General features: G+C 42.9%; 1 protein-coding gene across 10 annotated transcripts in view; it reads left to right on the top strand.

The window, feature by feature from the left end:
• BIN1 (bridging integrator 1) overlaps positions 1-17,121 on the top strand; it is an 88,098-nt gene that overhangs the window by 27,530 nt on the left and 43,447 nt on the right. For all 10 annotated transcript variants that reach the window (XM_052674890.1, XM_052674889.1, XM_052674888.1 and 7 more), the window contains exons 2-4: positions 8,514-8,594; positions 14,622-14,676; positions 15,446-15,540. In XM_052674890.1, coding sequence (XP_052530850.1) covers positions 8,514-8,594; positions 14,622-14,676; positions 15,446-15,540 — 231 coding nt within the window. The remainder of the gene's footprint in view (positions 1-8,513; positions 8,595-14,621; positions 14,677-15,445; positions 15,541-17,121) is intronic.

Here is a 17,121-nt window from a genome sequence, read left to right as displayed (position 1 = left end):
AATTGCAGAGATCAGTCAGCAGGCAGCTATTTTGGAAACACCCTATTTCTGTACAAAGAAAACCAACCCAAATGGCTCTCTAGTGTGTAGCAGCTAAAAATGCAAGCTGCAGCTATGTCTTGGTTTATGTTTTGAAGTTTTGAAGTTATGTTTTGAACCATGGACAATGAATTTCTAGTGCTTAGACCTGTAGATGGGTGAGCTGTTATGCCTCCCATAAATAGTAACCTATAGTTGCATGCAAAGAGAGGGAGAGAGTAAACTTGTTAATTATTTGGAGGCAGGAGATTTCAGGCTTCTTAATGGCTTTTTAACTTACTGTTTTCGATATATAACTGCTTATTTTTTGATTGTGAGGATTTGCTGGGTTCTGCAAACTTTTATAGAATTTGTCTCTATGAAACCTGTAGGCTGGATGGATAAAATAACTATGTTGAAACACTGTCAATGTTGACATTATTCTGTACAGTAAAGAATTTTATGGCTTTGCCTTCCATAACAGTGTACATAACCTTTCTTGGGTTCATCAGAGTGCTAATATATGCTGACAAAACATCAATGCACCAAGTATAGCCTGTGGACTTACTGAATTCCTGCCTGTCCTATAGGTAATGTGTAAAGGCTACTAAGGCTGAATGTCATTATTTTTAGTGATGAAGGAGGGCCTTCGAAGTACCCCAGATGAGTTTATGAAATTGCACTCCTGACTCAGAGGAAGCAGGATGAAGCTGGTGAAAATTATCCTGTCTTCTTTGTGCTGTGCTTTGATATACTTGATCTCTCTGAAAATGGAAAATTTAGCTTCTGCTGTCCTCAGAAGATAGTGGTCCTTCTTCTTTTAGTTAATATGTTGACAATATACTATAGTTGGAGACATTGGCAGATGTTGGTAACCAAGGCTTTTTTGGAGTGAGTGGCATTAAGGCAGGAAAATGTCAAAGCCCAATTTAGAAAAGTGATTTGATCACAGGTTGGAAAACGAAAGCAAAGTACCACCCTCAGAAAGAGTTGGTTACTGTAAGCGAGGTAGCAATGGGGCTTGGTTGGAACATGGTGCAGACAGTGACAAAGAAGCTGTCTGTGCTGATTCTCAGAGATGTTGGTCATTCCAGGATGGAGAATGGGTCAGCAAGTGTTATTTTAAGTGCTGACAGAGCAATAGGAAGAGAGGAGTGGGTGATGAAAATCATCCTGGCAGTTTTCTTTGTGCAGAGGGTGAGCAAGGAGAATCCAAGACGGCTCTTTACCTTGTGCACAGAGCTCTGCCTATTGGTATGGCAGAACAGCAATTCTCGTGTGTGCGGGAGCAGCTTGACATCATCTGGGTTAACTGGGCTTGGGCTGAACTTGTCTGAGAGTTGGCACTAACTCTTCATTGTGTTTGCCTATGGTCTGAGGACACTTTATAGTGATACGAACAGTGAGCACTATGAGTGATGTCAATCCCATGGTCTATAGCCTGTAACTTGAAAAAAGCATCCCCAATCCAAAGGGAGCCAATCACTGGAGGAAGAGTGTTAAGAGGAGAGAGGTCAGGAGATTGCTCCAGTTAGTCTTCTTAACAAATATTGTGAGGTAATCGATGTACCTTTACAGGACACAGAATGCAAATATAAATCATCTCTTGTGGTGCTGTTACTGTAAGAAAACAGAATATCCACTCTGTACCAGTCTTGATGAATGTGTTTCTACATCTTCCTACTTTTGTTTTTGAACACTTAGGTGTTCTGTGCAGCGGCTAGCTGACTTTTTTCATCAGTTTAGGATGGATGTTATCTGCCTTAGCCCACAAGGAGAAACTGAGCGCAGTGATTTTGATTTGTTTGAAATCTTGGGTGAAGTGCATGGTGCAGTCAGGAATAGCTCATCCTCAAAGGGCTATCACTGCAGATTTGTTGCCCTGCAGTTTCTTCAGTTAAAACCTCTGAGTTTGGATGGAGGATTGCAACTGCTACAGAAAAAGAATTTATTGCAGCCAAACAATCCCCTTTTTATGCTTCACAAAAAGAAAAAAAAAAAAAAAAAGCCTTCAGCAGAGTATTCAAAGGAAAGTACATAAATAAAGCAGGCATTCTTAGACCAGGGTGGCGCAACATGAAGCTACAAAACTAGAACAGGTCTTTTGTGTACCCTTTTTTTTTTTTTTACAGACACTACTCACTTATGACTCAGCCATAAAGATGAGCATCATTTCCAGCTACAAGATTGGAAACAGTCTTGTACCTGTTGCACATTTTTCTACGTTGTATTTTATACCTGGCACACAGAGATCAGAGACATGGGTATATCTGTAAGGTGCTAACTTCAGCCTGGTGAAAGTGATTGCCTTGAGTGGCTTCTGAGCCCATTCTGGGGTAGTTGAAGTAATCGAGAATGAGAAAGTGGATCTGTGTTTTGTTTTGTTTTTCCTCCTTATTGACTGTGGAGTGAGCAAAGGAAGTTGATGTTGTAAGGCAATCCAATATGACCACACTGAGTCATGTCAAATTTGAGAGGTGTTTCCTAGAGGTGCAGGTAATGGTGAGAGTGCTCCTCAGCAGCTGTCAGAGGGAGATATTTGAGGTGAGTCTCGAAGGAATGCAGTATGACCCTTGCTGTGAGTATTTTGCAATATAGTGCCATTTAGGGGAGGTGGCGGCAAAGCCGTGTGTTTCTGTGACTAGCTGTATTTGCTGTTATCTAGTCATGCTTATCTGTATGTTGCAGCGATATGGAAGAAGCGATGTGTTTTTGGAGAGTATTCGTTCAGAGACCTAGTGATGAACCTTTTGTTTGTTGTCATCTTCAAGATTCAGGAACTCTAGCTCTGGGTAGGGTTTTATAAATCCTTCTTCTATGCAGAGTGGGATCAGTCCTGCTCAAATCACACCTCAGATGGTCATCTAACTTCCTAATTTTTTCGGAGAGGTCTGTCATTAGTGATGGATTTCTATTCAGTCTGTGGTAATGCTTTAAATTCCTCACTGTCACCATATTTTTGTATTGGTAGTGTTGAAGGCTCAGGACATCCAATGTGACCAAAATGTTTTTAGATGTTTTTTTTTCTAGTTAGACTCAGTTTTAGAGTATGGCAAATAAATGCAAACTCTCACAGACTTCAGTGAGGTGGACACCTGTGAAATCATAAACAGGATAACTTGAGCTGAGCATTCAAAATCCTGGTTGTCTCACCTCTGTTTCTGTTTCCCATTTGCCAGCTCAGGATGCCAGGGATAAATTCAGTCACTCTGACATGCTGAACAAACATTCCCCTTTCCAGCTGGATGGATGTGACACTGGATGTGGATTTCCAAGGCCACACAGGAAGTCTCTAACAAAACGCTGTATTGAACCTTGATTTCCCCACGTCCTGCCTTTGCAGGATCTGTTAAACTTTGCCAGCATGTAGAAGCACACAAGAGGTGTTCTGTTCATGTTAAGTGTGAAACTGCCAGTTCCCATTGTCCAGTGATCTCAGGGTCTTGTTGATTGACTAGCCCCCAGGAATAACTTCTTCAATTTAAAATGTAGTGCTAAGGCACTGGGAGTGTCTTCCTGTCCATGCTGGCCTCCTTTGTCCATTTGTTCCAGAGAGACTTGATTGTACTGGACTGGGAGAGGAGGTCTTGCCCTGCTGGGCCTACCTGCTGGTTCTCTCCCTGAGCACAAAACCCAAGTGCTTTTCTGTGTGCTAACCTGCTTGGCTGAGCAAGTCGCTCAGTGGCACTCACTGGGGCAGAGGAGAAATGAGGCTTCAACAGCACCTGAAATTTCCTTTGTACCTTATGTTATGTGGCTTTGTACTTTCCTTTTTGACTGCTTTCTTCCAAACCCGTTTTAGTATCCTCCACGGAAGAAAGGGCTGAGAATGGAGATGAAAGATTTGTTCTGTTGTTAGTTAACCCACTCCCACTGGTGCAATTTGTTGCAACTCAGAATTAGTTACTGTTTTCTGGATCTTTACCCTATTCATAATTGAAGGTATTGCACTGGGGTTGATAGATGCAGCAGAAGTCAGAGGCATTTGTGAGGGAGAAGAGGTCAGGAGATGAAAGAAGTTAGGAGCAGAGGGCCTGTATGTGTAAGATGTGATGGCAGCTTCTTTGATGCAGCATGGAGTTAGGTGTTGTCTGGCAGGGTTCAGCTCCCCTGGCTGTGGGCTTAGCAACATGGTTCTTTGTCAGGGCTGGACTACCCTAAATTCTGGTGTTTCAGGGGGAAACTTAGCTCGATTAAGGATTCACAGATTGGATTTATTGGTGATTGCTGATCTGCATTGAAAAGTTGATTCATGGAACTGATCTCTATTCCGTGTGCCCTATGCTCAAAAAGGAGCCTGGGAACCAATGTATGGAGTGTGGCCATTTGCTTCTTGGGAGTGCTTGTTTCTGTGCTCCTGGAAAAAGTGGTTGAATTGCAGCCGATGAGATGCTACCTTTCAAATCTGTCAAAACTGGGTTGCTTAAGTAAAGCTCAGTCAAGTCATGAATCTTACATTCTTCCTGCTGAGAATAACCTGCAGCTCAGATTTCCTTAAGCAAACTGTACATCTTGCTATAAAACGTGCTGTTTTTCAAGGCTATTCCATACCTTTTCTTCGCAGAATGTCAGATCTTTTATATAGAAGAATTCAGGCTTCTTTGTCAGTTCTGTCATATCTCTCTTCCTGGACCGTATCAATTCAAAACTGACTGCAGTTAGCTTTGCCACAACAGCAGGATTACAGATATATTCCCGATAGGAAAGGAATGTGTTGTGTTATTATCTCTTAATCTCACCTCCCTGGATCCTTGGGTGCTTTTAATTTAAAGCTTCAGTTGCAGTCTGAATCCCATGGTCCTTGTTGCTTTTATTGAAGTGCAGAGAAAATGGAGACGGAATGGAATTTTGGCTCTGTTTGAAGAGGTTATGGTAGTTGATCAGGCACCTGTAGTCCTAGCTTATGAGAAATGCCAGGCACTTGCAGATCGAGTGAATGGTCAGAAGGGGCATGTTTTCTGAGTAACACAGGAAATTGTGTTCAAATATATACTGGGTGCCTGAGGCCAAAGGCGTTGGCTGGGATGATGTCCTCATCTTGTCACTGTGAATTTTTAGGACAGCCAAGGTTAGAGCCCGCAGTGAGGCTGCTGACCTCCTCTCAAACTCATCCCACAATGTACTTTTTTAAACCACCTCATTTGTAGAAAGTATTCCCTCTTTCACCCAACTTTGCACCTTCCTGAAATGGCTACTTTCCTTATGCAGGATTGGACTTTTCAGGTCAAGGGCAGACCAAGGAGCCCAGCCATGGTTGCTGCTTAATCTTTTAAATGCCACGTCTATGCTGCTGCCTAGTGTGGTTTGCCTCCAGACAGCAGCTGTCAGATCACACCATCTCTGATCTGCCCCGAGATTTGGGAGCCACAGTGGGGTTCTGACTCCTACCCTGGTAAATCTGCTCCATTAATAGCTATCAAAGAGCCTGAAGTTTCCATCCGAACTTCATCTGGCTTTGCAACAAGCTGGGGGATTAGAGACCGTCACAGGGGAAGGGAGGGAGCAGCCGTGGCTCACTCGGAATAGCCTGACCTATGACGGCATGTACCAGCCTGGGGACGGGAGTTGTCCTGTGAGCTCACAGGTTATTAGCAGAGAGAAAAAGCATGCCTTCAGTTAGCAGCACACCCAGGACCATCTGCTTGATGTAGGGGCTCTGGGGGAATCTGTTGTTATAGTTTGCCTGCTCTACTCTCTTGGAAGAGCTGGGAGTAGGTTTGCGGGCCAGCCTTGTGGAGCCATCATTTTATAATGCTCAAATTGCATTTGGATTTGACATCTGTGTGGGTTGTGCCACAGCGTGTAATAAAAGGACCAGAAGACTGCATAGCTGAGACTTTTGTACAGGGCCTGCAGATATGAGGTGCAAGCTTCTGTGTAGCAATGGAGGAAAATTGAGAGCTGGGCCCCTTTTAATCCTGGTTGTTTTGTAGGACCTGTGTAGAGCCTGATCTTCCCAGCTGGTTGGATGATCCCAGACTGATGTGCTTGTCCCCCTGGCAGCAGATGAGCTCCTTACATGTATGGGAAGCGGGAAGGCAGGCCATCTCAAAGAATAGTCTGTGGGTATGGGTGCACTGAGGCTGTTCTAAACCTTTGACCCTCAGTGACATATTCCAGATTCCTTCAAGTTAAAGTCTCCTTCCCTCCAGGCCTGAAAGCATCTTGTCTGCTGATTAGCCAGACAGATGTATTGCCTCATACAAAGCTGCTTTATATTCACAGCAATTTTCTTGATCTTCTCATTAGAAACTTCATTCCTCAGGCTTTGCAGCTTATGTTTTTGCTAGGCACTTAACATTGCTGATGGCGCTTCTGGTGTGATGGTGCTTTTCATGTATTAGAAATTAGAAAGTCACACATTTGTTGGGCAATCCTTGCCCTAATAGATCTGGTAGCATAAGGAAGTACAGCTGAGCTTGAAGCCTTTGAGCAGCGTTCTTAGAAGAGGTTCATCATACTGCTTCTGGAATGCGAATCCATATTGAATCCTTCTCCTAGTTGTTAGAATGGCAAAGAAGCATGTAGCCTGAGCAGGAGCAGCGTTCCCATGGCATATACCCACCTTCACTGATGCAGGTGAGCAAAGGAGGTACCAGTAGCTGATGTACAGGACTCTGCCTGTCCAAACAATACAGCTTTTCTTCTGGTCTCCAGCAAACTTCTGTGTACCAAGGGTTTGGAGGAAGGTGAAAATAATCGTGCTGTCTGCATCTTGCTATGTAGACAGCTTAGAAGCCCATTAAGCATTTATAGCTGCAATGCTTGCTGCTGTCACCTGAGTTAACTCAGAAGGTTTTCAGTCACAAGCTGTGGTCATATATATTATGACCATATTATCTCCCTCTCACCTTTGGTTACACATGAATATCTCAAATAATCCTGGAGCTGAGGAGGGGCTGCTGAGCAGGAAAAAAATGGAAAACAGTGATTCCTTCCTGGACATTCAATCCCAGACTAAATAAAGGGATTTATAAGCTGAATGACTGTACTAATTACCCGTGCCCAGCTCTAGAGTCAGTTACTGCAGTCATGGCTAAGCTGGGGAATATGTGTGTTTATGTAGGAGTGGGGAATTGAGATTAGCCTCACAGACTTAACACAAATGCCTTCCTCCCTGCCTGTGCAGTAAGATGAGAGCGGGCCAGTAGGTGAATGTTGCATCCTGTTGCGTGGACCTTCACAGTGCCATTTTGGGAACTGAAAATAGAAGTCTAATCCTTGCCCTGCAGGAGCATAATCCTCTTTACGTTCTCTGAAAAGATCCATGTGTAGTGTAAGGGGTTGGAGGAAGCTGATTCAGATGGCCTCCCTGAAGGGACTGATGACAGAAAAGCTGAAGCAGGTTCTTGCTTCAGTCCTCTGAACATAATGGTTGAGATCTATGGATAAAGGTTGGTTGTGTTCAGCAGAGCAGGATACTTCTGCTTTCCAGTGATTTTTGCCTTTCTGGAAGTCACGCTCTTAGCAGCCAGCACTCCCTTTCTTGTCCAAGCATTCCCTCAACATTCCCTCTTTATTGCACACCTCTTGCTCTACGGAATCTCATGTGATTGAGGACTGAGTAGACTTTTCTGTGTTTTTTATTGGCACTACAAGACAAGGCTTTATTTTTGATTAACGATGATGTTGTAATCAAGCTTAACCAGCTGTAGTTTGTATCCTTGTCTCCCTGCTGCTGGAGTTACTTAAGGCACAGTAAATACTGCTGCCCTCCTCTACAGCTGCAGTTTGCCTGGGACCTGCCCAGAAAGTGAAGTGCTTTGTTCGTGGCACCAGTGTGACCCACTTAACTGCACAGAGTTCATTAGAAGTGAAATGTGATAAGGGAAGTACTCTGATAAGGAGTTTTTTGCAGGCTGTGTGGAGATGCGCTGTGGTGAGAGGAAAAGGGCTGGCTACTGACACTCTCAAATGTGATAGTGTCACATAGGCTCATGGTGTCATGGCCTCAAATGTTCTCAACAGCCAGCTCCTGGCAAGCATGTGCACTGTGAGAAAAGGAGGGAAGAATATGACACTTTCACTACTCCATCCATTGTCTTTTTCCTAGGACATCTCTACATAGCTTTCTGTGTTTTAGGGCAGCACAGTCCAGCTGTTCCAAGAGCAAAAACCCACCCTGTCTAGACCAGTCTCGTGTTAAACCAAAAAGAGCAAAACCACAGAAATGAAGGCATGTTAGGGATGTGGTTTGTCTCATGTTGGTCCAGGAGGTGCATTAGACCCATGAAGAGCAAACCTCAGTCATGTCTTCTGTAGAGGAAAGTATTAGAGGTCAGAGTTCATCCTGAGTCATCTATAAATCCTTTTTCAAACTGTGACTATTTGAAGAAATACTGCAGAACTTCTAAGTACAAGAATAAGGAAGACTTTTTTAACCTTCCTTCTTTAAAGCTTCATGAGCAAGAACTTGCAGTGGCTTCTGTTTGTCTGCTTTGTTCTATCTGTGTTCTGTGTTCTAAGTCTCTAATCTTTTCCCTCTCTTTCTACAGGTCCTTCAGAAGCTTGGGAAAGCAGACGAAACAAAAGATGAGCAGTTTGAACAGTGTGTGCAGAACTTCAACAAGCAGCTGGTAAAATAATTAGAGATATGTAATTTCACCCTGGATTTCAGCGTTAGTTTTTAATTATCTGCTGCAATAGGCATTTAGAGCATGTTACATTAAATGATGCCATAGTCATATTGAAGTGACCCACAATTCTTAATGGTCCACTCATGAGAAATCACACTCTCTTCCAAATCCCCTATCGTGGAGTGAGTATATGCTGAAAAGTAATGCATATTTTGGACCAAAGTTTAGGGGAAAAAAAATACTTCAGCCAGAACAATTCCTTCAGTTAACAGCTACTTCACAGTGTAATTGGTTTGCTGGGCTGGACGCAGAGGTAAGGGAGAAACATTATTTTTTTCTGAAAGATGGGTAGGAGGGGAAACACAATTGAAAAAACAAAATGGAACAAGAGTAAATTAAGTTCCTGAAGTGCAACAGATGGTGGAAGTGAGATGAACAGAGCAAATGGAGAAAAAGAAATGTCCTTCCATGGATAAGATCTATATGCAACTTTCTCTCCATCTTTGCTCAATCACAATTGAGTCAAGCTTGAATTCTCAGTCTTTTATGTTTCTGCTTCTGACTTACATTCTAGCACATAAATATTTCAGTAGTGTAGCAATCCCTCCTGCCATGGACAGGAGTAGGATTACTTCTTGACCTGGGTGTGTGTTGTATCTGTAATGTTCAGGCACCCAGATGAGGGAAGGTTACATCAATTGCCCCAGGGAGTTTACAGGGCTGACTGTAACTTGATGGGCTTGATGCTAGGAAAAGTGCTGCTCTTGGCTCACAGCAGGAAGTGTGTGCCACCCCAAACTGCAGGTGGTGTTGGAGAAGGTCTTTAAACCCTTTGTGCCCTGGCATAGTTGGGGCTTTTTTCTGGAGCTGTTAGTGGCAGCTGCATTGTATCTGTTTAGACTCAGCAGATGTGGATCTGTGTCCCAAAATTGTCTGAGATGGGATTATCCACAGCTGAATATAATGAAAATCTTTCAGTCTGACTTGGACTTCTATTTAACCAGGGCTCACTACAGATTCCTGGAGACTTATGATCATTTTCTTGGCAGAGATAGTTGCTGTTACTTCAGAATTACATGTAATATCTCTGCAGCATGTCTACCCTTGGAATTCTCTAGTACACAGAGGAATACGATTTGGCTACTTTCTGGGGACATAACATTACCAGATGTGACTGTTCCCTATCATTATTGAGACTGTCAGCAATTAGGGAATCTACTTTTTAAGGAAAACTGAAAAACTTAGATTCAAATCTGTTTAGTATGGATTTTCAGTTTCCAAAGCCATCAGTCCAATGGTGCATTGAGAAGCGTAACGAAGATCTACTGCCTCTACACTCCTTACAGCTCAGTTTGTTTTCCCGTTTTGCAAGGACAGTCCAAACAATTTATTGGAGGATCTGGAGGCTGCTGGGCATTTTCTGCATGTTGTCTGTTGGTTTTGTTTTGACATGTGGTTTTCCTGTTGGTAAAATAAATGCAAGCAATACCTATTTCACAGTGCAGATCATAATAGTGAGTTATCTAAATTATCATCTGAGATTGAAGAGGTGTTATGCTGATAAGAAAGGGGAAAAATCCTTGAACTGTATGTGTGTATATACAACCTTACTTTTGTTTTGAATGTATATACTACATGCATGTGGTGTGGTATGGCTGTGCGTGAGATCTCAGTGTCCTTTCCATACAGAATGTGCTCTAGTCGGAAGCATTAAGTCTGGAGGAAAGATGATCTTTCACTGCAGACTGTAACAGAATAGCTGTTCTGTGGAACTCGCTGGGTTGCAACCAGAAAGTTTTTAAAACAGGAAGGGACTTTGAAAAATAGCCTTATGGCCAGTAGCCTTGTTTGCTCAATTGGTTAGAGGCTCCTCTGATTCTAAAGACTGTGCCGGGTCATGCTGGCATGCATTCTCTGGTGGTGACAGTCAGTGAATGGTGAGCAGGTCTGAAAATAGTTTACTCATTTTATAAGGCATCTTATAGTCCTTCCAGATTGTGGATGAATGGAGAGAAGGGAAGGCACTGCATTTTCCAGATCATTCTCCATTCAAGTTGGTAAGAGATATCACTCTGAGCTCTGAGTAGCGAGAGCTTTTTAGCTTGGGCACATTGGATTGCTACGTGACAAATGAGCTGAACATAGCCGTGCTTCTGGGCTTCGGGGCCTACAATTGGCCCTCACAATGGATTCTCTTTGGCAATAAACCTCCCAGCTTGTTCGTTGTAAGGCCTTCTCTGTCCCAACATCACCTGTTCCCAGGCAGCAGCACACATAGAATGGTCCTTGGGGACCTGGCAGCAAGACACCTGAGGCAAAAGTGCAATGATTGAGACGTGCCAAGAATTGGCTTGTCTTTGCCTGCATCTGAAATACTCTCAGGAGTGAGCGAGCAGGAGGCTGGTGGCAGCCCTTACACCTGGCACTGTCTCATGTTTCTGTCTGGCAGAGCTGCTGAGTTTTGATACCGTTCAGGAGTTGCCAGTCCTGTGGAAATTCAGCATTTCACACCAATTGCCTGAGAGACAAGCTGCTGCTGGTGTGCTGTGCATCCATATCTCTGCCTGGCTCAGCCTCAGCAGGGCAGGCTGTGCAGCACTGAGTGTCCCTGTGGGGTTGCAGGTTTAATTTTTGCTCTTGTGCTGTGAGTTTGGCTGTGAGTTTATGGGCAGAGAGGGTGCCATACACGTAGGTAAACCCAAGAAGTACTGTTTATAAAATTGAAATTGTTATTTAGTCCATGTCTAACTGTTACTGAAAAGGAAAGAATAAGAATGCAGTTACAACTGTTACATACACACCACTTCCTGGCATTGTGCTTTCCTTCTCACTGCTCCTCTGTGTCCTGAGGTCAGTGTTTGTTCTGGCAGTAGTGGGGTCTTAGGGTGAGTTGCCAACATCCAGCACTGCCAGCAGTATGATGCTCATCTCGATGATGTCATCATTCTCTTTCTAGGATCCAGCTGGGGTCGTTTTTGTATTTTTTCCAATGTGTTTTTAAGCTACGTTCCATGTCTCTATTTCTCAAGTCCTCTGCTATCCTATGAGACTTGTATTCCTCTCATGAATCTCATTATGAGACTCATAACCCATTCTACATAAAATAACTGCTTGTTATTCCCATGTTTGTAAAACAAAAACTAAACAAAACCCAATGATGCTGTACCAACAAAAGTAACTAGAAGGAACACAAAGTAGCACTAGCTACCAACTCAATTAGGGAAGTTGCTGTTACTGCTAAGCTACTGGCTGGTGGAGAAAAGTTTGGACAGATCAGGATTGATGCCTCTCTTCTGAGGCCTTGCAAATGGAGTGCAAGGCTTGTTGCAGAGAATGGCAGTACTGTATTCCATGGTTACAAGATGTCTGGTACAGTGCTCACAATTGCTAATTCCTGTGCAGTTGTCAAGTTTAGACTCAGAGCTGGAAAACCTGGGATGCTCTCTTCTTCAGCCCTGTGATAAGGGCTGTGGCTATCTATCTATCTATCTATCTAAAGACACATTGGAAAAACATACAGAAATGTCCCCAACTCAATCCTAGGAAGAGAATTATGACATTTTTTCTTTTGAAGCTGGAGGGGAAATGTTTTAGGAAAGCTGACTACTACTAAGAAACAGCTCTACTGAAAATTGCATCCTTAAGTAGTGCTGAGTGAAAGGTATGGTGAATGAAAGCACACACACACACACACACACACACACACACACTCCTTCAATAAAACAAAAAATTGTGAAGAACTCCTAGAAATGCTGTTGTGGTTTTTCTCACAGTTATAAGAAATAGGTGATTCATTAGGTCTTTGAAGAGAGAACCCTCCAGTCTTCTCAGCATAGCATTTCTTTTTTAAAATAAGCATCTTCCTGCATATACTGCCCTTGTATTTTACCTGGTTGTGTTATAGGCTTACAGGATTGAATTACACTGGTTGCTAGCATGGCAGTATCTGATCACACATGGCTACACCTATGTGTTGCAGCACATCAGGCTTTTCACAGTGCACATTTCTTTTGTGTTTGATTAGAATAACTCACTGTGCTCACTTCCACATCGAAAGTCAGTGCTGTTATTCTGGTGCTAAGATTTTATGACATCAGTGAAAGGATGAGAAATTAATATATTGGTCAGCTAGAATTGGCACTGACCTTCCATTTTGGTCCTAGTTTTTCTTTCCTTTTGTGGATTTTTTTATTGTGAAATATGTATACTATTTATTTCTAATATCTTTATATTCTACATTTTAAAATGACTATGCAATGGTGTTTCTTTCCTATACCTCTGTAACTTCCCTCTGCAAGCACTTAAACCTTGTGTTCTTCAGTACCTTCACTGATGACCTTCCCTACCTTAGAGCTTTTTAAAACCTCAAAACTGTGTTCAAATTTAGTGACTCTTAAAAATGATACAGCTGCATTATAAAAATATATAGAACTGAGAGAATTTATATACTCATTTCTTTTGTACCATTTCCCCTTCTGAACTGACATTTGCTAATTCTAGTCCATGAATTCTAGTGCTGCTTTCTTGCCGTGGGCATAATTGATGGAGCTACTGGTGGTCCTCTCTGTGTGGTCTTTGATTACTGTGCCATCTCCCCTCTGACACTTTCTAATTGCACCACTACAAGGTTTCATCTGCCCAGCTTTGCACATTTACCTTAAGTTAGCAAAGAGCTCTGTTTACTTGCTCTATAGGTAAGACACCCTTAGGACTTTAGCAGCTGTTATGGCTGCTCTTCCTTTATTCTTGTATGCTCTTTGGGTCACTTCCCTATGCTTTTCTTGCCAACTAAGGTCCAACTGTCTTTTATGAAGGTAGACAGCTTTTTGCTGTCCCTCATTTTCTTTGCTGATGGCAAAGTAGAAAAATAATAAATGTGAATTCATCCAGAACTTTTGAGGCAAGGAAATCAAATCAGAAACATTGTTTGGAAGCAGATGGTTTTCTTCACAATGCTATACTAGCAATACCATTTCAACAGCTGGACAGATTTAGCTTCTGCTTAGAAAGCACAGCTGCACCAAAAGCACAAAGGATCTGGGCAGGAACTCAGTTAGTGAAGAGGTGGCTCTGTTGTAGGGAGAGTTGATAGGAAACATCTGCTTGTGAAGTTATTAGCTCTGAGGCAGCTGTCAGAGAAGTTCTGTGAGCTCTTCATCTCTGGAGTTGTCTTCAGCTGTCAATATTCGTTGTACTGGAGGCCCCCTCAAGGTACAGACTGGGAAGGAAAATGAGGAATGGTCATGGGGACATGGATCTGACTGTGCTCAAAATGGAAGAGTGATTGTATTGAGGAAGGCGTACGTGTATGCATGTCTGCTTAACTTTGCTGTAAAAAGTTCTTTCTAATCTGAGTTCTTCTGCAGCACTTATCTGTGTTGTCTAAAAGCTCAAGCAAGCAAAACTCAGACTAGTGTCTGGTTTTAATCTTTCGTTTCCTAGTATGCAAGGTCTGCTGTTGGCAGGCCATTAAGACAGTAAAGCTGAAGAAGAAAATTATTTCTTTATTTGCAAGCCCTGCAGTTTAAGTAGGATATTTGGTCAGGTCAGAGACCCCTTGTGCTCTCTTTGCACAGGGGTTTTTAATTAGAGTGTTACAGGAAAGTGGTGAACTAAACTTCTCCCAAAGAAGTACCAGACAAATGTGTCTCCTATAACCTGCAGACTCCTTTCAGTCAGATTTGTTGCACAGAACTACTAACCTTTTTCTTACAAACTAACTATTGTCTTTTGGACTATTGTATTGAAACATTAAAGCTTCAAAAGCAGTTCACAGCTTCACTGACACAAAGTTCATCAATAGTCTGGTGGCATTGTTGGCCAAACATGCATGCAAGTTACCAGTTGTGGACCTACCAAGAAGATCAGAGGATTGTGTGGTTGTCTTGTTAATGTTTGTTCAGGCTGGTTCAGGGCTGATGTTTGGCTCATCTGCAGGGTGAATTTTCTTTCCTTAGAAATGCTTGATTCCTCCCTCCTACTCTTTAAATGGGAAAATAACTGATGGTCTTCTCCTGCTATTCACAGTCTGAAGGCACGAGGCTGCAGAAGGATCTCCGAACTTACTTGTCTTCTGTAAAAGGTAAGATCAGCATATGCAGAGGTGTTTCCTATCCTCAGGCATGGGTTTTAGAATAGAAAGAGCATTCATTTGGAAGAGACCTTCAAAGGCCAATCAGTCCTGACCTTTCCAGAGCTAACCAAAAGTTAAAGCATATTAAGAACAGCATTGCCTATTGAACACTGGCAGGCAGGAGTCATCAACCTTCTCCCTCTAAAGAAGCCTGTTTAGGTGTTTGACTGCCCTCATGGTAAAGACATTTTTCCTAATGCTTGGTCTGAACATAGTGTTTCCCAAAACCAATGGCTTGCAAATGGTAGTTAGGTCTACCCAGCTCTGAAATGGTGCTCTGGAGGCAGTGCTGTGTGGGTGCTCACAGTGTGTGTAGTTACTGAAATGCATGATAGTGTTTTCATGGTCCTGAGTGAGGACTTGAACTGTACAGACAAATGCAGAAGAAGTCATCCTTGTCTGGTTGGGGGTCGCTTCAAGAGTTTCTCAGACAGGATGGGGTTGTGCTTTAATACTGAGCTGGTGATGCTCTCTTAGCAGATAGATTCTCATATCTTCTGCCTCGGGAAAATGAACACAATAGTAAATGTGACTGCATTCTTAGTTCCTTTTTTTCCTGTGATTACTTCCATTTTTGTGTTATTAAGGGGCAGACATTCAGCAAGTCCCATCTTAGCGTTTGTTGAAGCTTATTCAAAGCTTCTTGCATTGAATTTCGTTAAGGGATAAGGGATTAACTGTTTCCTTGTTTCTGAGGCAGTTATCTCTTCTTTCCTAGCTATGCATGAAGCCTCCAAGAAGCTGACGGAGTGTTTGCAGGAAGTTTATGAGCCGGACTGGCCTGGGAGAGATGACACAAATAAAATAGCAGAGGTAAGACTCAACGGAGGATGTAGACTCACTAGGCTTGGAGATAAGGAAAGGAGATAAGCTTTGGAAACTGCATTAGTGAACTGAATTCCTTCAGATGTGCATCTTTGCAGTAGGAATCAAAGAGACAAGGTGTTGGGAAGAAGGGATGGCTGAGGGGATGTGGCCTGTATTTGTTTCCCAGACTCCTGAACACTATGAAGAGCTCTGTACTTATGCATACAAACAACTTTGTTCTCTCAGCAATGACTAAAAAGGGGCAGAATAAGCCAAAAGAGAACCTGTAATTAAGTAACTGGGTATGTTTTTCATTCTCTCTGCAAGAGGAATGGGAATATAAATCGATTCCCAAAGCATGATCAGAGCAGCTGTTGTGTAGCTGCGATCAACCTCCCACTCATAGCACTACCACCAGCTACTGTATTTTACTTGCCACTTTGTTTGACTGGGCCATGTGTCACCGCAGCCTGCTCTTCTCCTCATCGTTCAGTGAGGTGATGCCTGTCCAAATTTGCCCAGGTGTTTTCTCTGGAGTGTGGGGGACAACGCATCATTTGACAGCTTGGATCTTCCTTGGCATTTACATGCAGTGGTCCAGCTGGAGACAGACATCCTCTGCTGTCTTGTTCAGCTGTTCAACTGAATAGCAGCTGTGGCAGTTCAGCTCTGCCATGAGGCTGCAGCTGTTTGTGGCAGCAAGGAAGGCACAAGGAGGAAAGCAAGACAAAGACTGTTCCCTTCCCTGTATTTTCCCTGCAGAATTCTCTCTTGAAATAATATTTCCATCTTACCCAGGAAATACTGTCTTTAAAGCAGATAGAATTAAGCAAAACCAGGATGTTTCCAGGTCAATTCTTTCATTAATACAGAAACTTTATATTATGAGGTGTTATTGCAGTAAATGGGGATGTAATTTAGCTGGTTTGGCTTCACATTCTGTATTGGCCTTGTTTCTTCTTGAGCTACCATGGTGCCTCCTAGAGGACTGTCCTTTCTGAAAACTCGAGCCAGAGGGGCTAAAGGGAGCAAGAATCCTGAGACCTAACTGCAACTCCTCTGAGAGTAGGCAGTAATATTTTCAGCCTCCATCTTCCCATTTAATGTCTGTCTTGGCTTCTCTCCTTCGGGAAAAGAGAACTGGAAGAAAAGTACTATTCCTGACCAGAAAAATAACACCCAAAAATTTCTCCATAACATGGGCATTTTTTCTGAGCAGTTTTGCCAAAACCATTTGGCCAAATGGAAAAACAGGAAGTAGAAGTAATTTCCACTTAATCCTGGTTGTTGATGGGAAATTAGCTTGGCTAAGAAAAATAAAGGATAATGTGTGTGTGGCTTAGAGAGCTAGCTTTGAAAAGAACCTCCAGGAGGCTGTGGAGGCAGGTGGTGAGGGCTGAAGAGCGCTGTGATAGCATTCTGCTGTTTATTATATTCCAGAGCCGCAATACAGTGAAGGAGAAAACAGTGCAGTGGTGTCAGGTGTCCCAGTTTTGTTGCTGCTGGAGGAAAGTGACCTGGGAGGAGGATATGAACGGAGCCCTGACCTTCATCTTCCCTTCTGCTATATATATGGATTTGGGCTAG

Source organism: Tympanuchus pallidicinctus, unplaced genomic scaffold, assembly GCF_026119805.1.
Source record: "Tympanuchus pallidicinctus isolate F22 unplaced genomic scaffold, pur_lepc_1.0 scaffold15, whole genome shotgun sequence".
NCBI classification, from domain to species: domain Eukaryota; kingdom Metazoa; phylum Chordata; class Aves; order Galliformes; family Phasianidae; genus Tympanuchus; species Tympanuchus pallidicinctus.
Note: the sequence above shows the minus strand (reverse complement) of the source record. Positions and strands in the feature narration are given on the sequence as shown.